Genomic DNA, 25873 nt, shown 5'->3' with positions numbered 1-25873 from the left:
ACTTTTTAAACTAAACGTTTTTTGGCTTTTGAATAGTGCTGTGTTTTTTCTTTTTGAGGTTAAATTGAATTCATAACTGAATGCTGAATGGAACTTGGGTCAGGAAGACTTGCATTTGAAAGCCTCTTGCTGTATGAGTTTGGTCAAACTACTTGATTTAAATCCTTATGTACTTAAATACAGTGAGTAAGGGCTGGGCATGGCAGCTCACGCCTATAATCCTAGCTCTTGGGAGGCCGAGGCAGGTGGGTTGCCTGAGCTCATGGGTTCACTACCAGCTGGAGCCAGAGCGAAACCTTGTCTCTAAAAATAGCCAGGCATTGTGGTGGGCGCCTGTAGTCCCAGCTGCTCAGGAGACTAACGCAAGAGAATCACTTGAGCCCAAGAGTTTGAAGTTGCTGTGGCCTGTGATGCCACAGCACTCTCCCGAGAATGACAAAGTGCAACTCTGTCTCAAAAAAATAAAAAATAAAAATAAAATAAAATACAGTGAGTAATAGCAACTTACAAAGTTGTTAGGCAATAAAAAAAGGTATGCAGGTGTCTGTGTGAGTTTGAGTCCTTTTGGTTGCAAGAAGTGGTAACCTAATGTGAACTAACCTAAAACAAAATGGGAAATCTAGGGATAGAGCTTATATCTCTATCTCTTATCCATAAAACTCTAGGAAAGGACTCTAGTTGATTCTGCTTGGATCCTGTGCCTTCTCTTATAATAGTTATTACACCTGAGGGATAAGGTTGTTCAATTGGTCAGGTCTTAAATCTGCTTATATCCACTGCAATCTGTGGCTAGCAGGTAGCTTGGATACTGTGATTGTAGCCCCACCAGAACCATGGAAAAGGGAGTGGTATGTTTGGGTGTTAGGAAGTAAAGGATGTAGGACAGGTAAAACAACAAAAACATCCCTCAGGGTAACGGGACAGTGCCTGATGTGCCTTCATCTTACCTGCCTAGTTGTTGTTGACTCTGTGAGACTGAAAAACTAGAATCGCGGGCGTTTGTAATGACAGGCTTTGGGTGTGAGAATGGGCCTGGAGATTCTTCCTAGAGGCAGCTGCTCTCCTCTTGGTGGATGCAGGGTACAGAGGCTGGGGGAAGCTACCACACAGGTAACCAAGACCTCTATACGTGGCCCACCTGTGTGTCCAGAGGCTGTAGCGGCCCAAACCAGGAAGCCTATGTTCTAATTACACATCTGCTGTAGAGTGGGCTAGCCACCCAGTCTCTCTGGGCCTCACTTTCCACTTTAGTAAAACTGAGAGCCTAGCCTAGTTAACTGCAGAGATTTTATATAAAACAAAGATGTTTGATTCTAAATAAGGTATAGGGATCTTTTTTTTTTTTAATTGTTGGGGATTCATTGAGGGTACAGTAAACCAGTGTACCAAGGCTGGCCCAGAGTTTGTGAGTCTGTTGCAGTGATCCAGGTGAAAGCTGAGGAGCCAGTGACAATAGGGTTGGACAGGAGAGTGCAGATGAGGTAATTTAGTAGGCAGACTCAACAAACTTAGTACAACTACTATGGTTAGAAAGAGGAAGAGGGAGAATAATTCCCATCTTTCTGCTTGGACAATTGTAATAGATCACAATAAAATATATTTTTCAGAGTTAGAGCAGAGGCCAGTTACTCATACCTTAAGTTTAAATGGTAGAGGATTGATCCCAGCAGCCGTGGAAGTTGGAGTTTTAGTAGGAGGCACATGGTGGGTGACTCTGGTAGCTGTGGTTCCTAATATGCCTGGATTGCAGACCATAGCTGAACCCCAATAGGGTCCTTCAACTTTGTCATATTTAGATCTCGGGGACTGATCCAATAGACAAAATAGGCCCCTGGTACATATGCCCACCCACTGCATGAAGTTTGAAGCCTGCCTCACAAATCCAGCAATCACCGGGCTTGGCCCTTTGGTGATGAAAAGCCTCAGGAGACCTGGGTTGATACCAGCTTCTCTCCTATTCTTAGCTGTGCTTTCTTGAAAGTTAGAGCAGGGTGCCAGTTCTTGAAAGAAACTCTTCTTGGTGCTAATGATTGTATTTCCTGTTAGAGGATCATGAGTCTTCTCAGGGATAGCCAGTTGTTTTTCTCATTCATTCCAGGAAGAATCTGAGGTTGTCAAAGAGTTCCCTGTCTCTTCACTTTCTAGTTAGCAGGTAGCCGGCAGTTCACGGTGTCACATACTAGGGTGGGACTGGACTGCTGAAACAGATCCCTTCAGTGGGACATTTTTAGTGAATTCTTCTTGTCCGTGGGCTAGTTTCATGCTATAGGCTCAAGAACCAGATTTGGGTACATATTAGGGTAGAACCATCTTCAGGGGAGATAACAACCAAGCTCATATCCACTTGTGCTATTAGTTTATTTTGAATACTGTAACTAATATGCAGGGGGTACAAAGTTTGGAAAGTCAGTCATTTTTTTGAGCTACTTTTGGGCAGGAACTCTGTTAAGGGCTTCATCTACCTGATCTTATTTAATTTTTCTCTTTTGGGGAGGATAGAAATATAATATTAAATAATTTATAATATTAAGAATAATGTGATTGTGAATTCACGTAGACTTGATGTATGAGAGTGTGTAGACTTGATGTATGAGAGTGTTTGTTACATGGAAATCCATTTGTGCTCCCTCTGGTGGGTAAAGTATCAGTAATGTTACAAATGTTAATTATGGCTGAGGGTATGAAAACCCTTTTATGTTTAAAACATGTTTAAAACACAGTTGGTTTAAAATTGACTTAAAAAGAGGCCCCTTCAAAACTTTTTCTAAAAAAAAAAAAAAAATGAATAAACCAGGGGAATGAAAGTATTATATGCTGGCCGGGTGCAGTGGCTCATGCCTGTAATCCTAGCATTCCAGGAGGCCGAGGTGGGCAGATTGCTTGAGCTCATGAGTTCCAGACCAGCCTGAGCAAAAGCGAGACCTCGTCTCTACTAAAAATAGAAAAAACTGAGGCAGTAGGATTGCTTGAGCCCAAGAGTTGGAGGCTGCTGTGAGCTATGACGCTATGGCACTCTACCCAGGGCGACAGCTTGAGGCTCTCTCTCTCTCAAAAAAAAAAAAAAAGAAAGTATGATATGTTCAATGAACCTAATAACTCAGATTGAAAAACTTGTAGTACAGTTTAAATGTTAAATTTAGTAATACTTTTTTCTTTCTGACTTTCAGATTCTCAAAGCCTATAACTATTAAAGTTTGCCAGCTTCTACTTATCATGGTGTAACATATGTCTGTTTGTCAAAATGTTCTTTCTTATCATGGAACTGATAAGCGATCCCCTTGTCTCAGCTTCCCTAGTAGCTGGGATTACAGGCATCTGCCATAACACCTGCTGTTTTTTTTTCTATTTTTAGAAGAGCTGGGTGTCTCACTCTTGTTCAGACTGTTCTCGAACTCTTTTTTTTTTTTTTTTTGTAGAGACAGAGTCTCACTTTATGGCCCTCGGTAGAGTGCCATGGCATCGCACAGCTCACAGCAACCTCCGACTCCTGGGCCTAAGCAATTCTCTTGCCTCAGCCTCCCAAGTAGCTGGGACCACAGGCGCCCGCCACAACGCCCAGCTATTTTTTGGTTGCAATTCAGCCGGGGCTGGGTTTGAACCCACCACCCTCGGCATATGGGGCCGGCGCCTTACCGACTGAGCCACAGGCGCTGCCCTGTTCTCGAACTCTTAAGCTCAAGCAATCCTCCTGCCTTGGCCTCTCTGAGTGCTAGAATTACAGTCATGAGCCACTGTGCAGACCCTCCTTATTCATTTAATAAGAGATTTTGAATAGATAATCCATGTCGACCTTTTCAGTAGGATGGTTCCATGATTCAGTATTCTTTTTTCAGAAAGTACCAGCATATATTTTTAAATGCTTTTTGTAGTGATAACTGTCCACTGCTTTGTAACATTTCCCTGAGTCCCTATATACTTAGAATTATTTATCTAGATGAAGAAAAGAGATGGCTTTTTTCTAAGTTGGCATTTGGTATGTTTGCACAAATGTATTTGGTTTAATAGTGATTACATACTCTCATAGTGAACTGTTATCAGCAGGGCACATTTTTGAAGTTGCCTATTTTTACCATCTTACTTACCTTTTTTTTTTTTTTGAGACAGAGCCTCAAGCTGTCACCTTGGGTAGAGTGCCATGGCATCACAGCTCACAGAAACTTCCAATTCCCGGGCTCATGTGATTCTCCTGCCTCTGCCTCCCAAGTAGCTGGGATTACAGGCACCTGCCACAACGCCTGGCTATTTTTTGGTTGCAGCCGTAGTTGTTTGGCGGGTTCGGGTTGGATTCTAACCCGCCAGCTCAGGTGTAGGTGGCTGGTGCCTTAGCCGCTTGAGCCACAGGGGCTGAGCCTATTTTTACCATCTTACTACTTAAAAGTACTAAGTCTTCATTAAACAGAAACAAGAAGAAAATAGTTCCCATTTAGGACCACTGTCCAGAAGTAGTCATTGTTACAATTTTGGCATTTAACTTTCCAAACTTCTAAAAGTCCTATTTTTAATACAATAGGACAAAAATAGCCCTATTTTTATTTCTACAATACTGTTATGTAACTTGTCTCTCCATAGGCCCCCCCCCACCTTTTTTTACTTAATATATTTTGGGCATGTTTCTATGTCAGTACATCTTGCTGTTACCACCAATTTGTCTTCACAGCCATTAAAAATATGGTCCCTAATTAAGTTACTTAAACACCCATTGAAAGCTCATTAGACTCCTTTCAGCTTACCACCATTTTAATACCTATAATCTTTTCTCAAATACAAAGTCCTAATATTGATAAAAGGAAGATTATTACCAAATTATTTGGAAATATTAAATGTATTTGAACTTATTATTAGTGTTGGATGAGTAAAAAAGAGGATATAATTAGGGGTAGACTTGACAGGAAAGCTCTCATGTGCGAGCAGAGCCTTAAAGAACAAGTACAGTTGGAGAGGCGGCAGGCACGGCCTGGCGTGCTGCAGTGACAGCAAAGACACTCTCATAACGAGGCCAATGAAGGCTTCTTGGTCAGGGTTGTAAAATAAATTTGGGAAGGTGCTCTATGTCCTGATTACAAAGGGCCTTGAGGGCCTTTTTGCAAAATACGTGAGGTTAAACCACCTCCCAAGGTGGTGTCCCTGGCACCACGAGGTGAGTGATAGTGATGAGTGTGCCATGTTCCTCTGGGGTTTGCTCTTTGGTGTGTTGTCACATTATCTGCTGTTTTTAGAAGCACATTTTAGTACATAAATCACATGTTTGAAAGTGCTTCACTAGCTTTTGGGGAAATATAGTGACTTCCAAACCAAATTTTCTTTTGCCCCCAACCCAAACTTCTTTTTATCATCAGTAATTACCTGGTGACTGTACCTTTCTTATAGATAATGTTGAGGCATAGTTTGTGGAAAAAGAACAAGGTTTGTGGTTTTAGTAGTCTTTAAAAAAAAGGAGGCCCAATTTACAGATTATAGACATTTGAAAAATTATAATTCCATTTTCTATTGTTAGGATGCTAGTTTTATTTATTTATTTTTATTTTTTATTTTTGTAGAGACAGAGTCTCGCTTTATCGCCCTTGGTAGAGTGCTATGTCATCACAGCTCACAGCAACCTCCAACTCCTGGGCTTAGGAGATTCTCCTTCCTCAGCCTCCTGAGTAGCTGGAATCACAGGCGCCTGCCACAATGCCCGGCTATTTTTTGTTGCAGTTTGACCGGGGCTGGGTTTGAACCTGCCACCCTTGGTATATGGGGCTGGTGCCCTACCCATTAAGCCACAGGCACTGCCCAGGGCACTAGATTTAAATTTTGTTTGTTCATTTAACAGTCAGTCATGCCTTGGTGCCCATAGCTCAGTGAGCAGGGTGCCGGCCACATGCACTGAAGCTGGTGGGTTCAAGTCCGGCCTGGGCCTGCTAAACAACAATGACAACTGCAACCAAAAAATAGCTGGGCGCCTGTAGTCCCAGCTACTCGGGAGGTTGAAGCAAGAGAATCACACAAGAGTTTGAGGTTGCTGTGAGCTGTGACGCTACAGCACTCTACAGAGGGCGATATAGTAAGACTCTGAAAAAAAAAACCAGTCATATGGAGGGCTCTGGAGCTGATATGGTTTTTTAAGATACAGTTGAGGCAAAGGCCTTTTTAATGTCTGCACTGGCCGCCTTTGGATGTGGTCCTCTCCCAGGGAAGGGCCCCTTGTTGTGTGATTGAGAGATCCTCAGCTGTGAGCCATCAGCAGGTAGTTTTCCAGTTGGGGTAAGAGGGCCTCAGTCCTAAAGGTACAGTTCTGCCACACTGCCCTTTACAGGTGTTGTGCTGATTGAGTACGATGTTCTGTGTCACACTGTTAGCATTATATCTGGCACATTATAGATACTCCTGAAATGGTAACTGCTTTATTACTACTGAGAGTCAGTCTGTGAGTAAGGAAGGCATTGAGATTGCTCTTTGGGGTAGAAAGATGAATGAGACTTTTTACTCACGGTCTGTAAGGGAACATTCATTCAGTAAATAATTATTGGGCATCTACTATAGACTGTGAGCTGTTTTGGCCCTGTCAGAAGTTAAGAGGGACAAAATCTTTGCTTTCATGGAGCTTGTATTTTAATAGGGAACTTAGAGTAAACAAAAATAAATAAAAATGCTTGTGTCAGGTAGTGATAGGTAATCTCCTAAGTAAACCTGTAAGTATTAGACACATTCATACATAATTATAGAAACCTGCAAAAGAGGAACTTTGAGAATTGAAGAGATGGAGTGGTTACTTCTGGAGAGAAACTTCATGGAAGAGGTGACATCTAAATGTGGCTCTAAAGACCCACAGATTTTCTACATGTGAGGATGCAAAGAGCCAGCTAAGAATACATGACCAGGCCAAGAGGGGGAGAGCACAGTGTGGTAAAACCCGCCGAGAGGAGCACGTCCGACTGGCAGGTCAGAGAAGTGGACACGGTGTGTGCTGTGCGCTGCCCGTTGGTCCTCTTGGGTCTGCTCTCCGTCGTTTCTACTCTGGCCTGGCTGCAGGGGGCTGAACCTGAGGGCCTGTGTGGTAGCCTTGCCTGCCCTCTTGCTTCTGATCATGTTTAGCTGATGGAAGGCTCCAGGAGGCAGGAGAGGGTTTGGCTTGGGAACTGGGTAGAGGCTTTATATTCACAGCCCATGACTTGGGTTAGATGTTTGCCCATCAGCCCCAGAATTTTTCCTCTGTGTATGTCAAAACACATCCTGTGGGTGAGGACAAGTTTAGCTAGTATGCTGGTACCGTCCAGCAATAGACAAGGTTGCACTGTACCCCACTGAGGAGTGACCCTGAAAGACAACGGAAGGAAGTCCTTCCCACAGCCCAGAACTTGAGGCAATTCATCCCTGCCTTTTATTTAAGATGGTCTTTTCCATCGCAGTGGGAAAAGTCAAGTATTTTAGGCTCAAATGGATTTTCTCTCCGTGACATGGCAGTCCATACTTTCCTTCTAAATATGACCTGAACGGTTTGAGGTGGTAAATGGCTCTGTGGCATGCTGACTGTAAATCTGAAGTGAAGTGGGAATCTGTAACCCATTATCAGATTCTGAATCAAGCTGCCTTTTCCTTCTCCAGTTTTTGTTTCAGTGGAAATGTGTGTTTTTATTCTGTCAATGGATGGTGTATATATCTAATATTTAAAAGGAATTATATAATGAATACTTGATATGAAAGAGACTGGTTAAATACTTCAACTCTAGGGGATTCTATTAAAATAAGGAAATTACATTTAATTCTAAATAGTAGAAAGATTTTTAAAATGTTATTGCTATTAATCATTCATTACCCACACTCAACCTTTTTTTGCAAGTGAATTCCCAAAGCACAATTCATCTTTATACAGGTGGAAAGGAAATATTCCTGCAAAATATGTAGTTTGATATCTTCCTAACTGTGGAGAGAAGCATGCTTTTTCAAAGAATGGAATGTGATGTTGATTGGAAACTTTTGCAGTTACAGGCTTTTAGTTCTACCTCTTGAAATGAGAAAAAAAAATATAAATGGGTCTCCAGATGAAGGCGTGGTAGGTACCTTATAGCCTTAATTGACTCCAGACAGAGGCAGTGATTTATAAGCAAGTAGTGACAAGAGAAAGTTAAATCAAAATTAAATTAAGGGAAGGAAGAAAAAAGAAGAGCTACCAAGGAGAGGTGATGAATTTTCTGAAAGTTTCTAATACTTAGCTGTGATAAGTGAGTTGAAGTCTGTGAATATATGTCACTTATGTCAAAATATGAAATCTGGCAACATTTCAGTCCTAACAAAGACCTTACTTCTCTCTTTTTTAGAAGTCTTGTTTACTTATTTATTTTTAGAGACTTCAGAGGCAGGGTCTTACTGTATTGCCTAGGCTGGAGCGATCCTCCTGGCTCAGTCTCTCTAGTAGCTGGGATTACAGGTATTATGCCCTGTCAATCCTGGCCCCGAAGTCGTTTTAGTTATTCATTTAATTGATACAGTTCAATCACTACAAGCATATTTTCTTCTATACTTTTCCATTGACCCAACTGGCTATAAAATCAGTCTCTCTCATGACGTACATGTAGTATTTGGGAGAATTGGTTTTTCTGTTTACATTTCGACATTTTGTTGTTCCAGCTTGTGTAAATAAAATTGTAAGAATCAGAGTTGACCAAACTGCACTTGCACACTGCCATTTTTGCATCAGTGTGTTACATCAGTCATCCCTCCTTTTCCTGGTCTCCCCTATCCAGTTAATTATCAGACCCCCAAAGATGGGTCCCTTGTAGAGAGCATGGTTCAGCGCATAGTATTTGTAAATGACTTAAGTGAACAAGAGCCTGTGTTGTCTGTTCTTGCCCATTCCACTGTGACCATATGGATTCAGATCCTTTACCGTCTGGAGTCTGAGCCCTTAGTTTCTGTCTGAGTCAAGCCACTGCACTGTTGCTTTTATCACTACTTTGGCTGAGAAGCATTCAGTACTACTCATTGCCCGTGAGATGAATCCTCAGCAATTAGTTGGTGGTCAGAGGTCTTCACAAAGCTAACTTAGCTGCTTTTCCAGTATTGATCCCGCACTTCCCTGTTAGACATCCCCTCACTTGCTCACCTTCTTGTTTGGCTCCTGCTGCTTCTCTTGGCCAGGTTGCTCCTTCTTTACTTCCTCAAACTCTGTTTATCTTGCAAGGCGTGTTCTAGCCTATGCTTGTCTTCTGAATTCAAAGCATTTGCCTTTTAGTAGTTTATTAAGCAAGGGACTAATGACTGGTGGCCTGTGACATCCTCTGCCTTATTGTTTTGTGTTGTTACTTAGCAGTTACCCTGTTGCTTCTTTCTGCCTGCTGTCGCGCTGCCTCCCACATGATGTTGTTTACTGTGAGTCTTTCTTTTGGGTGGGTGGCAAGATGGAAAAGGAGCAAGCAGGACTTGTTTTGAGGCTTCTTCGTGTCTTGTGTCTAGTTCTATGGCCATTAGGATAGACGTGGTACCTTCCTCATCTGCGCATCCCCAGTGGCTAGCATAGCGCCTGGCCCAGAGTAGAGGCTCCGTACGTGGTATTTGAATAAATGAACAGAGGGCACTCCTCAAATACTTGTTTAACCAAAGAATCAACCTATGTGATTTTCCATCTTCTCAAAGCCGTAAAATGTTTTTCTATTTGGCTTTTTTCCATCACTAGTAGTTCTTCCTCAAGTGCTTCTCTTTTGTCTGCCTTCAGCTTCATACTGAAATTTAAATCAATTTCCCCTAATAACTTTTTCCTGTGAAATTAGAGAATAGCTGTTCAGTCACCTCCTTATAAATAATCCTTCAACAAGTTAAATTACCTCTAGGACTTGCTTTCTCCATATTAAATTATCCCAAAGGCTTTTCTTTTTTCTCATAAAGTCCTTTATAAAAAGAAGCATTGGTTTTTTTTTTTTTTTTTTTGTCCTTTTTTTAACTCTTTATAAAACTTTATTCTTTCCATAAAGGTACCACAGGATATCCCTATACGGGCCTGGTTGATGCTGCCTAGAGTGGAAGGCTTTCTTTCCACATCTGCAATCTCATTCTTCTAGTTGTGTTTTATTTATTTTTTATTTTTTTCCCTTTTATTAAGTCATGTACACATAGATCATGAATACATTTATGCTTTTGTGGGGTACAGTGTGTTTTTTTTTTTAATATAATTTGGAATGGTTACAGCAAACTAATATAGCTTTCACCTCATTTACTTAATTATTGTGTTAAGACATTTTTGTTCTATACTTGGTAGATTTGACTTGTACCCTTACAATATGCTCCATAGGTGTGGTCCCACCGTTTGCCCGCCCTCCATCGAGCCTCCCCCCGTCCCCCTCTACTTCTCTCCATCCTGGGCTGTAGTTGTGATCTGTCTTTCATAAGAACATGTGAGTAATTATAAATTGGTTTCATAAAAGTATTGAGTACATTGGATACTTTTTCTTCCATTCTTGAGATACTTTGCTAAGAAGAATATTTTCCAGCTCCATCCATGTAAACATAAAACAGGTAAAGTCTCCATCTTTTTTAAGGCTGCATAGTATTCCATGGTATACATACACCACAATTTATCTAGTTGTGTTTTAGAGTATCCTGTTAGCTTTTATTTTTCTTTCTTTTCTTTTTTTTTGGTATACTTCCTATCCTGTCAGGTTTAACTTGTGGTCCACACTCATCCTCTCCCTGTTTGTTTCATTTTGTTTCCTTTTTCTATGCATTTCTAAAAATGTGTAGCCTTTTCCTACAAACTTGCTTTATTGGGAGTCTTATGGTTACAAGTTACAGAGCACCCAAAACAAATTAGCTTAAATGAGCACAGAAACTTACTGATTTATATCACTAAAGTCTAACAGTATGACTTACCCTCCCCCATGGCTAGATTCCGACGACCAAAGGCCTGCTCTTTCTTTTCATGGTGCTGGCCTGTCCTTGCTTTGTGGTAGCCACAGAGCGGCCACCTTGCAGATCTAACTTTCCATCTCCTACACTGCACGGGTTCAGATTCTTGTCAAATACTTTTTTTATCTATTCTCCACCCCTATAATCACAAGCTCAGTTCAGGCCCTCTCTGTGTCTTTACTAGACCTGATGATGCAATAGCTCCACCGGTTTTCCTCCTTTCTGCCAGTCCCCCCAGTGGCTAGCAGAATCAAATACATACTGATAGTGTCAGTCCCCTGTTGAAAACTTCTTATGGTTGACCATGACCTTCAGGGTAATGCCATTCCTTTCCCATTCCAGGGGAATCCTAGATGGAAAGAGATGGAAATCAATGGCCGTGGCTGACTTTGAGGTTTCAATTGTGGGTGACTAGGTGGGTGGTTAAAATGAGTTCTGTTTTGTAGTTATTTGAGGTGCCTGCTGAACACTCAAGGGACACATGCTTACCAGGAGGTCGTAAATACAGAAATGGAAGTGGACTAGAGGAAAGGTCTCTAAGCCAAGGGTACAGGCCGTGGAGACATCAGAGTGGAAGTTCCTCTTTGAGGAAAGAGTGAGGTTGCCTAAACGGAATTTCAAATGAAAAGAAAAGAAGGCCTTGGAGTTATTCCAGGGGAAAGACAGTATTTGAGAGGCTGGCAGAGGAGGGGTAAGAAGCCAGAGGAGGCAACTATGGAGAAGTTAGGCATGTGGGTTGCTCTGATAAAGGTAGTGTCATGGGATGGTTTGCGACAGTGCGGTTAAGAGCGTGGATTCTGGGCTCTACCACCTCCTGGTGGGTGATCTGTGGGCAAATTACCTAACCTCATTTCCTCATCTGTGTCATAGGAATAAAGTAGTACCTAATTTTGGAGGACTTTGAAAGTTCTTGGCACAGAGGAAGTGCTACAAAGTGTTTGGTGATAAGTGGGTCAACGCCTGTGCCTGCTGTGCATTTGTTCATTTCTGTCTCTGCACTCAGATCTACAGGCCAGTTAACTTGAAATCTGAAATTAGCTTATTTGGACTTAAATAATTTGCTCTTCTGAAAACCAGTGCAGCAATGCAAGTATCTAATCTTTTGAAGATTTTCTTGATTATTTTTCTGTTAACTATTAATTTTACCTCTGACTTTGTGATACACTTTTCTTTATTTTGTCCACACTTTATATATTTTTAAAGTATTCCTGACACTTTATAGCATACAGCTTTCCTTTCCTTTCTTTACTTTCCACAAGTGTGTACCACTGCACTTGTAGATCACAGCTACTTAGGAGGCCGGGGTGAGAGCCCAGGCGCTCAAGGCTACCGTGAGCTGTGATCATGCCACTGTGCCCTAGCCCAGTTGACGGAGTGAGACCCTGTCTTAAATAAAACACAATAAATAAAATTTACTTTCCCAGAAACATTCCTAAAGTCCTAGGATTCTCTGTTTCTGGTGTGTTATTTATAATCAGGCCCTTTTCTCACCCATGGGTAGAACTGGTGGTCTTTCTCTTCTTCTTCCTTTTCCATTTTCCCAAGTAAATGCCTTGAACCATTGATTAGATCTGTGTGCCCACAATAACATCAGCTAGCACGAAGCTTAAATCTGAATTAAAGGAGGTGTTATAAAGTCTACATGTATCACACCACTAAGGTTCTTCTTTTTTTTTATCGTGAATTTAAATAGAACAGAATTTAGGGTGTGAGTATGTTGCTGAATCTCTTAATACTCATTGAATCAGACACCATGTGTGTTCATTTTTAAATAACTGGGTGGGTCACTTTGTATTTACTATGAGCATAAACACCGACACTAACAACTGACATGTGACAGGAAAGCCGGCGATGGTGATGAAAACCATTTAATGATTAGTGAGGAAACAAATATTGCTTAATGAAAATAAAAACCATGTCTAAAGGGCCTAATGCTGACTTTTGGAAATATAACCATGTTGCGGTCTTTTGTGTACCCTCCGTCCTGTACAGTAGATATTGTTTAAAATTGCTTGGGAACTGGAGCTTGCAATTGTGAGCCTGGAATGTCCTGCAGATAATTAAGTTGTGGTCAGGCTTTGGAAAAATAAAAAGTTCTCGAACTATGATTTTATAAACATGCTACAATAACATTTCTTTATATTTAACAGTTTCTTATAGAAAGTTGATACTCTCATGAGGCATTGATTAAAGGTAAAACATCAAGAAAGAAAAAATATTAAATTAAAACTTCACTTAGGATGTTGACAGTTGGCTTGTAATATTAAACAGATGTGTATGTTCCTGGGGATATTCCTCTTTCTGAACTGAATTGCTAAGTTGTATTTTTTTTTTCAGTTGTATTTTTTTAATGACAACTACAAATTTTTGATCAGTTAATAATTTTAACAATCTTCTGTATTCTAATTTCATCTGTAGTTTGAGCCCTCTCAATGATATGATTGGTGAAACCTTTGCTGCCTCTTCTAAAGTCTTTCATTTTCTTTCTTTCTTGCCCCCCACCCCAAAGTTTAACTGGGCTCTTCTGATTTCATGATGCATTCTTGGAAATTGATTCCTTGAAATAATTTTAGGATCACTGAGTGGAATTCTACCCTTGCAGATTTATGTCTGTAGTTTACTTCCATATAAGCTTTGCTTGGCATTTGAGTGCACAAGTTGACCTACATTGTGGTATTGTGTTTGTGTGGTCAATTGTAAAGGCTTCATAATACATCTACATAGCCAGCCATGCAGATCACCCAGCACCCCACGCCGTGGGGCCAAAGAAATGTCAGTGAGGGGACATAAAGGAAACCAGGCCGTGGAGTGAAAAGAGATACAATAAATTTTTCTTTTTGCTCCTAAGAATTTTGCCACACGCAGACCTGTGCATCCTATTGGGCAAATAACATAGAGTCTAATGAGGGCTGTGGGGTGAGGTGGGAGTAAAGTGGAAGGGTGGACTGGGTGGGTGGACTTTGGTAAATGAAGGAGGAGTCAGTTTGGATTTTGTAGGATGAGGTGAAAATATTTTGCATCAGTCTTTGCAAAACTAGGTAAATTGCATGTTGTTGTGTTTGGGCTGATGAAATTTTTTTATATTCTTAAGATCATTTTAAGTCTGTGATATGTGGACATCTTATGTTTTCTGAAAGATATATTTAACTAGGCAGGAGTCTTTGATTAACCTGGCTGAAGTTTTGTTGCTTTGAGATTTATTTATCTTGGAACTATATATTGTTTGCACAGTCTTCTTGGAATCAGTATATATATATATATATATATATATTTTTTTTTTTTTTTTTTCTTTTTTCTCTGCAGAGTCCATTTGGGAAACTGATTTGGGGCCTCAAATACATGAAAGGCATTTTCAGTAAACACTAACAAAACCCTGCTGGCTGAACCAATGCGCCAGCGTGTTTGGTCATGCAAAACTTCATTGAACCTTAAGAATGATGAATTCATTCTTGGGACCATTTGCTCTTTGTGTCTACTAGTATAAATATAAATAATTTTTTTAGGTGTCCTATTTCTTAAAGTCTGATTTAGAAGAAAGAATATTTAATCTATATGAAAGGATTTGATGAGTATAGATTTCAAAACTTCAACTTTTGTTCTCTAGTTCACTATTTTAAAATTGCTTTTATTATTTTATATTTTTTGAATGTAGAAGGAAGGATAGCAAATATGTGTGTACAATGTCTTAATAGATTTAATCAAATAACTATCATATTCTGGAAATTTGAGATGCTAATTGAAATTAATGACAACTATAAACTCCTTATTGGAAAGAATTGGGAACTTTGAGCTGTGTACAAAAGTTCAGCATAACTTGTTAGAAAGACCCATCCATATTAGGAATCTGAAAAGCAGTAAAATATATCTGTCAAGGTTTGTATCAGACAGCCTCTTCCTGGGCTTTATTTTATTTCATTCCAATTCTCTTTCAATGTTTTATTATAAAGGAGTGTTGCAAATATTTTAAATAGTTCCCTCTAACCAGAATTAGTAATTATGAACAGATTTAGGTAGGAAATGCTGTTTCGTGTTACCATTATTACTGCATCATAAGATAAATGATATTCTTTTTATAGATATTTTGGCTTGGCTCCCCGACCCTAATTTCCGTACTATGCCTGACTTAGCAATAAGCTGCTGTGATCAGCTACAGGGAATTGTGTTAGGCAGGCTTTGTTTTCTGTATCGGTGTGGTATTGTTGTTTCTTCCACTCCCAAGTTAGAAAAGCATTGTTTTAGTATTGTTTTTCAGTTTTATTGTTCAATAATTCTACCACAGGGAAGGGTAAGCAGGAAGTTTGTCAGAGTAGATGTGTTTAATACTTACATCAATTGAACTACTTTTGACTTTTAAAAATTTTATTTGTTCATCCCTTTTTCTCTACATGGTGTTTGTATCTTATCAACTATTTTACAGATAATGAACTTGGTTCTCGTAGAGAGAGGGGTGTGTGCTCGTTTTTTTGCATCATGTTTCTTCTATTGATGGTTTAGTTACTGACTCGGGAAGGCACTGACGGGTCCCTAGTGGTCTGAAATGGGAAATGCAGGTCTAGAAATTTCATCTGAGCCTTCATAAAACTTAACATTTGATTAGAAACAAAAATGCTAATAATTTTAGGTAGGCCGATGGCTTATTTAAAGTGTTCTTTGAGCTACATTTGAAGTTAATAATTTTCTGAATCTCTTGTTAAAAACAGGTGAACTACATATAAAAACTTGGGTACGAGGTTAGTGCCTGTGTCTCAAGTCACTTAGGAAGTGGAGGAAACTGTGTAGATGCTTGTGTGCTAAGTGGATTGACAAAACTCTGTCAGGATTTTTTTCTTTGTCATCTTTTTGTCAGTTTTATTATGCTTAATTTTCAAGAAAATAACGTGTGTGTTACTGTGGTCACACCAGCTTTAACATTGGCTTATGTGTGATTTTTTATTGTCCCTGTCCTAGAAAATTATAGCAGCTTGTATGAGGAGTGGTTTGTGGGTTCACGCAACCCACTTGGAGTACTATTTACTATAATTCTCTTCTAAAAGGAATATAAAACATCATGTAAATTGTTTAAAAAGGGAAAGACCTTTTTTGAGAAAGACTAAGAAGAAATCTTTCAAGCCTTTCTTTTGTTTCTAAAGTCAGTTTCGTGATTTTAAGCTCACAATTTATTTAGAGCATTAAGGTCGTACTGTGCACGTGTATATAAGCAAAGATAGTTATGAGCTGGAACTCGGTGCTAACTTGGTGTTGATGCACATAATAAATATCAAATTCATTATAATGCAATCTTTCAAGACGTGTTTTCTGTGACTTTGGAAATAAATTAAGGAAAAAAGGAGAGAGTTTAGAAATGAGAGAGGAGGAGAAAGGAAGAAAGAAAAAAGTTAATTTATAGCATTTATATTTTTAACAAAAACCTCATGCTCTCCTAAGTAGCTATGGTGTTTATAATCTACATTAAAGCATGATTTTTTGTAACCAGTCTTTTGAAACACTGGGATTCACAAGTACATTTACCTTAAGATCTTAATTCCCCTCCCTTAGTAGTTTTGTGACTTTGGTAGACTTCTTCTCAGTTTATGTACAACCCTATGAAGAAAGCATAAAACAGCACAATAACAAGGCCAAAGTTCTCTCCCAGTTTTCTGTGCAGTGGCTTACTGTGATGCTATCTTGACGTTGTGCATGAGCTCTGGGGAGAGCAACTACAGAAATTGCTAATCATTTTCTACAGCATTTACATAGTACTCTGTGCTTTTAGACACTTAATACAGGCATGTGCATCTTATGTTTAGCATACCATTATAAAAAAATCCATATATATGTGAAATATAAAATTGGAGCCGTTCATTTTGTATAAGGATATAACACGTTCATAATAGATGGAATTTTGAAAGCCACTTTCTTAGTACATGTAAGATCATTATTTTTGCAACAATATCTTACAGGAACACATAAAGAAAATGAGGATTGCTGTATTCATATAGGTAGTGATACAAACATTTGTCTCTGCAGAATGTTCTGTTTGGATTAGTGTGTCTAAAAAGTCACAAGATTATCTGTGTGGTTTAGAAACTCCTTGGTTTTGTGACAAAATGTTATAAGTAGGTTACATTTATACATCTCGTAAAGAGAGCCAATAAAATTGTTAAATTTTCTTGAGCATGGCTGTAAATATTTTTCTGTTTTAAGTATAAATACTTTGTACATGCATGTGTGATTTCATGAAAAATATCAACTTCGGTTTTATTATGTAACTATACATTCCCCTTTTCCTTGTGTATGAAAACATCACACACACAACAAACTAACTTCTTAAAATATAAAAACTTTTTTTGGAATTATTCCTTAATCTACATTGTCTTCTGGTTTTAATTTTTCTGGTGGTGGGGTGTTTGTCTTATATCTGTATTATGGTATATAACTGAAGTGAACTTTGGGAATAAAAAAAGAAGCTATATTTGGAAGGAGGTTTTAAAAAAGGAAGCACCTCATGTCATGGTGTGAGAGGGAATGAGAAGAAGAATGTCCCGGAGAGCCTCACTGCTGCCGGTGCAGAGCAGCCTCGGAGTTCTACAGCTGTCCCACAGGGTTGTTTGGGAGAGTCGAGAGCTCCTTTGACCAGGTCTTTTGCCTGAGAACCAGCCTGCTGTGGTTAAGTATACTAAGCAAGAAGATTTTTATGTCATTTTAACTGATGCTATTAAGTATGTCACAGATTTTCATAATTAAAAACTTTGTGCTTAGCATTATTACATAAATTATTTTAATATGGGATATTGGGAAATAGGATAGGCAAGGGACCAAACACTGAATTCTCCAAGTTAGATATTATTTTCCACTTTGAATTTAAATGCATTGCTCTATAATGGTATCATTATTATTATTCAGTGTACAGAATGTTGTGTTTAGGGTTTTTCTTTTTTTAGATAGTGAAATAGTTTTTACTTTTTTATGTTAGCCCAGACAAAATAACTTATAATTATTTAGCAAAAAATGCATAGGATTTTAGTGAAGAATATGTTAATATGTTTTATAAATTATTCAGTTACAAGATAGCTAAATTTATTTCGCTTATAACTTTTCATCCAGAATGTGTCTGTTTTTCACTTGAATCACTTAGAAAATATTTTTCATGGACTAATGACACTAAATCATTCATTATTACAAAGCTATTATTTTTCTTATGTGAAAATATTCACCAAGAAGACTGATTCCTGCCGGAAAAGAGGCACAATTTTTCAATTTTTTCCCCCAAAACTGCAACTTCAGAAAATATGTAAGAGATGTAGCAATTAACCTACATGCACATCTATAATACTAGAAAATGGGTAGCTAGTTACATTCAAAGACAGGATCTGATAGGCCCAAATTGCTTAAAACATCATAGTTATTGAAGATATACCCCAGGGAATTTGAGAAACCATTTAACAGATGAAAGTACATTTTGAAAAGTCTGACCTTACAGGCAATCATAAAATGAATCAAAACAGTGCTGTTTCCCCCTGAAATGTACAGAGCCCATCTGTGTCTAATCCAGTAATTATAGACTGTGTTCAATTACCTTTTCAAACTTGGAGCAGACTGGAGACTAGGCAGTGAACAAACATAGGGTTTTGTCTAGACCTCAATTGACCACAGTCTAAAACTTTATATCTAATTTTATTTTTTGTTTGGTCGATAGTTTGTAAAGGATCATTTTTGCTACTTTTGCGTTTTACCTTCTTAGATTTGCGATATGCCTTTTCTCATCCCCAAAGCTTTTGTATCTGCTATAGATTATGCTGTGATATAATCAGATGATTGTTTTCTGAATAGTTATTCTTGTCTGCAAATCAATGATTTGCGCTGGAGAAAAGACTGCATGGGTGGGGGAAGGGATTTTACCAGTGAGTGGTATTTTTTTAAGGTAGACTTTAAAATGTGGCTGCTGACTGTAGCTCTTCCTTTTTTATATGCTAGGAAAAAATAATTTCTTTTCCTCTTAAATTTAGAAAACTATAGTTTAATTTCCAGTGCTTTACATACTTAATAAGATGTTTTTAAAAATGCTCATGTACTGCAAAACAAATCTTTCTCTCTTTTATCCAGTTTGTCTTATGGTTTTTTCCCTTTACACATTTTTATTGCATTTGGTAATGAGATTGGTATCTATTATAAGATATGTTGTATAGTATTCAAAATCCATTTTATAATATTTCTCTTAATAAAGTCAATTTATAATCTGATGAATCTTTGAGTGAGAATTACCATGAACTGCCATAGCCATTTCAAAATATTAAAATTTTATCCAGGAACCTTGGAAATTCAATTTTTTTTTTTAAACAGAAAGTAAACAAAAGATGAACATAACTTAGAATCACATGCAATAGTTAAAACCCTTTTTTCTGCTGATATTTAGTATTCAGAATCATTCACATTTCAATTAGTATTGGAAAAAAATGTTTTGAGGTATTTATTAGAAGTAATCATTGCGTATTAAACATGAATTTTTCTAGAACCTTTACAACCATTCCTAATATATTATTTTTTTAAAAGTTGCTTTCATTTATGTCGCACCATCCTTTGGAAGTTTTAAGCACTATTGTTGAGGAAAAGCAGTCTTATTTGATTCCATGAATGTGCCTTCTGAAAATTACGTAGAGAACATGAGACTTAATGAGGATTATATGTACTTTATGTTGGATGTTTCCCTGAGACATTTGCTTAAGAACACTTTGATAATATAGTAACACTTGCCTCCTTTCTGTCCCCATATTTCACAGGATACCTCTTAGGATCTTTCTAATCCATAGAAAGTGTTCTTTTTTTTTTTTTTTTTTGAGACATAGTCTCACTTTGTCCCCCCAGGTAGAGTGCCATAGTGTCACAGCAACCTCAAACTCTTGGGCTCAAGCGATCCTCTTGCCTCAGCCTCCCAAGTAGCTGAGACTACAGGTGCCTGCCACAAGGCTCAGCTATTTTTAGAAATGGAGTCTGCTCTGGCTCAGGCTGGTCTCCCACCTTTGAGCTCAGGCAGTCCTCCTGCCTTGGCCTTCCAGAGTGCGAGGATTACAGGCGGGAGCCACCACACCTGGCCCGTATAGAGTGTTGTTGATTCTTTCTCCATCCTGTTTCACAGACCAGAGCTCCCTTCTAGTTCCTGCTTTTGTTACCTGCTGTGTAGGTACCGCCTTCAGTGGTTCAGATTTTTATATTGGTTGATTACTCTGTTTATGCTGTATCCATTAGACTATAACCTCCTTCAGATCAAAGGCTAGGTGGGTGTTCTAGCATCACACACAATGCCTGGCTTGTGGCCGGCACTTGCTTTTTGTGTCCTAATGGAGACAAAGTGGTTCATCCCTTCTTAGTGGTTCTTAGTATTAAAGGGCAGGAGGGAAGGATCCATAAAAATTAATAGAAATCTCATCTCAGTAACACAGAGCTCTCTCTTTTTAGCCAAAAACAGATAACTAAAAGATGGAACTTTGTTTTTATTTCTCTACATTCTTACAAATAAGAAGAGTGATAGAATGAATTTTATTCATAAGGTCTCTGTTTTCCATTGAAGCTACATTGTCTGTTGTTAGATTTGGCAAATTGCTTAATTTATAATAATTTTTGTGCATCTGTTTTCCCTATTGGCAGTGAGAAGATTGAGAAACATTTCTGATTTGCACATCCACAAGTTTTGCTGATTTATAGAGAAGCCTTGCAAAAATGGTCAGTAGTATGGAGCACTTACCACTGTCAAGACGCTGTCTGATGCAGTGCAGCCTCACGTGTGGGCGTCCTGGCCTTGTGGATTCTGAAGCGTGGTAGCTCCTTGAAAGGCACTGTGGGGCTCTTTCCTGTGTGTGTGTGGGGGGGTGGAGCTCACAGTTCACTCCTCAGAGTTGACTACACAGTTGTGTGGTTTCTCCCAGGTCCTCAATGTTTTTGTGACACCCTTGCCTTCTCAGGTGTAAAGGGAAAGAAATCGTGCCATTTATAAAAGCTGTGATGAAACCTCATCTCTTTTATAAGAAAAAATTGAAGGTTATGCTTGTCTAACCACGGTCCATTCTCAAGTTACTTACTGCAGTAGCAAGGAGATGTCCTAGGCCTCTGGCTGTGCTGTGAAAATGGTGTGCTGGAATATTTACTCAGCATTAAGAATCTCATTGGTCATTCCTTTCTCTTAGGTGTCTGTTTAAAATGTTGGAATGTGATTTTTTTCTAACCATGGAACTTTATAGATTTTCAGTGTGCCACATTTAAGTATTCTACTTACGGACTTTTAAAATATTACTGTGCCTGTCCCTGGAAAATGTGGCCCTTACCACCAACCATAGCACCATGAGGTCCAAGAACAGAGTAAGTAACAGAACAAGCCTCTCACAGAGCAGACTGAGGTGACTGCACAGGCTGCAGTGTTCCACACTACTTCTTCAAAGGTTTTTCTCTGTCCTTTGCTTATGATTGGCACTTGGCCAGATAAAAGAGTGCTGCTTCTGGGGTCCCGTGGTAATTGAGTGCTTGAGTCTGCCTCTGCTGGACACTGCCGATTGGGAAACCCTCATGAGTTCTGGCTTGCCTGAGTCAAAGCTAAGATTTAAGATTCAAGTCCCACCCTCTATCTGATCTCCATGGTCAAAGTATGAGTGCTTCTTTAATTAACATGGAACATAATTTCTGGGAGTTGTTAAAGAGAACCAGGGAAAGATTTCCTGTGTTCTATCTCTACTTAGTTTTTGGGGAATTTTAAAAATCCTTAAATTAGACTGCTTTATTCTTTAAATTCTGAATTGGATGCATTTATCTCCATTTGATATGTATATTGTCATATTGCTAGATTTTATTCTCGAGGCCAATTGGAGAGTTTAAAGGCAAATATTTCGTTTTCTGTTAGCCCACAAATTGGGAAATGGTTGTTCAGTTGTGGTCTTCGGTTGACTGAGGCAGAGTCTCGTGTTGGAAGTCTACGATGAGCAAACCAACTGTCAGCTGTTTGTCATGTCTGACTTGTAAGCGATATTTTTATATGGTTGTAATATGCCCAGATTTGAACTATGTAATACTTGATATGTCATCCAGAAATTCACTTTTAAATACATCAGTGAAAAAACCTCCAAGCATGGGTATTATGTACTCTGCCCACTTATCCAAAAGTTAATAATGGTCTCCCAGTGGATTCAAATGCTTTTCATAGTACCTAACTCACAAACATGCCCCAATTGTAGGAAAGCAAATCCAGTTAGTTATTGTAAAGGATTATGAATGTCCTGGCTGTTTGCTGTATGTCGTACCTGACCTCCTTCCTGTCCCCATATTGGAACCATCTTTATAATTAGCATTTATTGGATGCTTCTTAGAACCTTCACAAAGAAGGTGAAAGATTAACCTTTCTAAGCAGGGACTTGAGAGACCCGTTGTATCCTCTCTCATTACTCAGCATTAAATGGCTGTGGATACCTATTATTCTTTGTCTCCAAACCATCCTCTGTCAGCAATACCATTTTCCTCCTTTTGGGAACTGATCCCACCTGTAACTTTGACCAAGTGGTTTCAGCAGAAGCTACTGTGTTCCCATAACATCGTCTACCCTCTAGGTCTCAGACAGGCCAGCCAGTGTCCTCCCATAACATCGTCTACCCTCTAGGTCGCAGGCCAGTCAGTGTCCTTCCCTAGCATTTTTTTTTAATTGGAATTTTGTCCAGAGGTCTGGATTTCAAGAAACAAAACTAAGGAGCCTGTTGTGTGGCCAGCTTTCTTTGCTAAGCTGTAATGAAAGACTTAAAGCTAAAATTTCAGAGAAAACAAAGATCAGAAACTAAGAGAGTTCTAGAGGAGTTTTCCGTATCTGATTTCAGTTGTCTCAGAGGCCTAGCTGTATCTTCACCCTTCTCACATTTTGATCATTTAAATCAGTGACTCTTAACTGGAGGCAGTTTCTCCTCCAAGAGACATTTGCCAACGTTTGGAGACATGTTTTGGTTGTCACAGCCAGAGGGCTGCTACCAGCGTCTAGTGGTAGGAGCCAGGGGTGCTACTTCTGCATGTCTTCAGACACACAGCACAGCTCCCTCGACACTGCCACCACTGCCCAACCAAGGGATTATCTGACCTAAAATGTCAGTGGGGCTTCAGTAATCTTCATGTTTTACTTTAGTATCCATTCAAATACCTCCTCCTCTTTTGGAAAGCTATTAACAGCTTGAATTTGTTTCTATTCAAGAGGACCTTATCTAACCTAGGGGAATATACATAAAATAATTGTTGTGTATTGTTTGTTGATTGGTACATATTTGAGATTTTCAGCTTATTACTGATGTAGTATAGCGATATCCCAACACCTAGATTTAGAGCTGTCATTTTCAACTGCTGTGCCAAGGCCCACTGGTGTGCTGTGAGAGGATCTTAGGTGTGCTGCAAAAGCTTTAAAGATCATTAAAGTAAGTTGAAGTGTGCCATGAGATAAAAAAGGTACAAGACCACTGATTTAGGGGGACTGTTGATTCATTTACCGTACATGTTCAGGTGGACAACTTCTGAATTAAAACCTCTTCATAAATTGCTACTATGTGTCAAAATTATGCTGCCTGCTCAAAGATTCCTTATAAGATCTACATTTAATTTGTACATCAGGGATAAAATTACCATTTTAAGAAATAATTGTGATAAAAGTGAAGTGTTTAATCACATGGAACGGAACAACAATCTTTAAGGCCGTGGTAAGTGCTGCTGGCACGAGGATCTGCTGTGATCTGAGCTGCACGAGCAGAGTTCTTTGAAATTCTCAGAACGCCTCGCACCTTTGAGTCATCTCCCAACACACATCCAAACTGTGGCCCAGCCTTCTGGATGGACAAGATGATGAAGACAAAGTGAGTGAGTGACTTGACAATGAGGATCTGAGACATTAGCATGAGCCTGCGGTTAATTGCCCAGGATTTAAAATTATCTATATTTCACGCAAAATCTAATTTACTTTTCTAACTTTCTTTGACTAATTTTTTAAAAACTATGACTGGGGATGATTTCTCAGTTTCTTTCTCCCAGCCTTTCCTCATTGCTCTGGTTAAACTAGAGTTAAACTGGCAGAGTATTTTGCAAAGCTGAATTTCTCTTATTGCTCTCCTTCTTTGATATACAGTTGACACAGAAGAGTTCATTAAAGTGTTTGCTCCTATAATGATGAGTGCTGATTTCCTCCGCCCCATATCTCTATTATCTGTAGTCCAGTAAATCCCATATTCATACTTCCAACTCAGACTTCTCTTTCAAACTGTACACTTAGAGACACCTCCAGACGTCCACCTCCCGCACCTTTCTGCTGGTTGTCCTTCACAGAGCCTCAGTCTGCTCACTGCTCGCTCCACAGGCTGGACGCACCCCTGCCTCAGGGGGCTCTGCACTCAGTGTTCCCTCTGCTGGAAATGCTCCCCCCATACCTACCTGGCTAATTCTTATGTCCTTTCCTTTGAATGTTTTCTTATGTGTCATCATCTCAGTAAGGCCATCCTGACCACCCTATAGAAAATTACAAGTCATTTCTTTTTCCACACTTGCCCCAAACTTCTCTCACCTTGCTGTACTTTTGCTTTTCTTCCCATGACACTTACCACCATGTAGCATACTTTATTAATACATTATTGTTTATTATGATACGTTATTTAATATATTTACTATATTTTTTGTTTATTATTTGTCTAGAATCTGGTAAGATAGTAAGCAGAGTCATGATCATTCAAATCAGGGTCTTCTGGCTCCAAGTTCAAGTCAATTATTATTATACACCACCTCCTTCTTGTTGACTTAAAAATAATTTTTTTTTTTTTTTTTGACTTCAGAACAATTCTAACATTTTGGGGTCTACCAGCCCAATCTTCTTATGCTCTGGGCTCAGCTTTTGCTTCAGAGTAACAAACTTTATAATGAAAGTGATATTTCTTTGTGTTTCTGACTATAACACACCAAACTCCCCAAGATTTTCACCAAATTCTTGGGATGATTTCAAGTAAAATATAGGCTCTATAACGTAAGTGGAAGCCAAGAAGGTGTACTCCAAAGAGATAAGCTGTTATATTCCAAAGACGCATAAGTGGGGGATATGGTGGAGGCCCTTATGACATAATACACACAGACAAAAACTAAAAACAAAACAACAGTTGTTTTAGATGGGAGCCCAAAGTGGAATGTTCTAATAGCAGGTGTTTTTAAATGGGCACTTTTGTGTCTTATACACGAGGGGGAGAGTCAGCCATTATCCATTTATTTAATGATGATTATAATTCTGAGCAATGATGGAGATGTATTTAAATGAAAAACACCCTATACTTGGATTCAGAATACCCTATACTTCTGTGTTAGGATTGTCAAGTCTGTTTTTCTGAGATGAGCTCTTTGACATGGTGCTGATAAATGCTGAATAACCGGGGAATCCTCACTTGCCAGGCTGGAACATGAGGTGTTAGGAGGTTCATTGTACATCTTTCTAATTAGCTTTTTTTTAAAAAAATTCAGTTTTTTTTTTTTTTTTTTTGTGCTGTTTGTTTTTGAGGCAGAATCTCAATTTTATCACCCAGGTAGAGTGCTGTGGCATTAGCTCACAGCAACCTCAAATTCTGGCACTTGAGCAATCCTCTTGCCTCAGCCTCCTGAGTAGCTGGGACTATGGCTTCTAAACTGTTTTTTTAGAGACAGGCTCTCTCTCTTTCTTGCTTAGGCTGGTCTGGAACTCCTGAGCTCAAACAATGCACCTGCTTTGGCCTCCCGGAATGCTAGGATTGTAACCTGGTGGCTCACCACCACTCCTGGCCAAAACATTTAAGTGTTATTTGTAAATTAGCATACAATAAAAGCAACCTTTCTTGCTGATGCAGTTCTGTGAATTTAACATTTTATATCCAAGAGTCCCCCCTTTATCCATGGTTTTGTTTTCCATGGCTTCATTTACCCACTGTTCAAATGTGGTTTGGATTTTATCATCTCATGTCATGACAAGAAAAAGAAGGGTGAGTATAGTACATTAAGATATTTT

The 25873-nt window shown here is 39.0% G+C and overlaps 1 protein-coding gene across 4 annotated transcripts in view; it reads left to right on the top strand.

Moving 5' to 3' along the window:
- The window catches only part of STX18 (syntaxin 18), a 149755-nt gene that overhangs the window by 8282 nt on the left and 115600 nt on the right, over positions 1-25873 (top strand). The window contains exon 1 of one of the 4 annotated variants that reach the window (XM_053567406.1): positions 20556-20574. The exons of the other annotated variants lie outside the window; for them this stretch is intronic. Within the exon in view, the coding sequence (XP_053423381.1) occupies positions 20572-20574 (3 nt within the window). The 5' untranslated portion in view covers positions 20556-20571. Of the gene's footprint in view, positions 1-20555; positions 20575-25873 lie in introns of those variants that run through there. 4 annotated transcript variants of the gene reach the window in all.

Source organism: Nycticebus coucang, chromosome 17, assembly GCF_027406575.1.
Source record: "Nycticebus coucang isolate mNycCou1 chromosome 17, mNycCou1.pri, whole genome shotgun sequence".
Classification (NCBI taxonomy): domain Eukaryota; kingdom Metazoa; phylum Chordata; class Mammalia; order Primates; family Lorisidae; genus Nycticebus; species Nycticebus coucang.
Note: the sequence above shows the minus strand (reverse complement) of the source record. Positions and strands in the feature narration are given on the sequence as shown.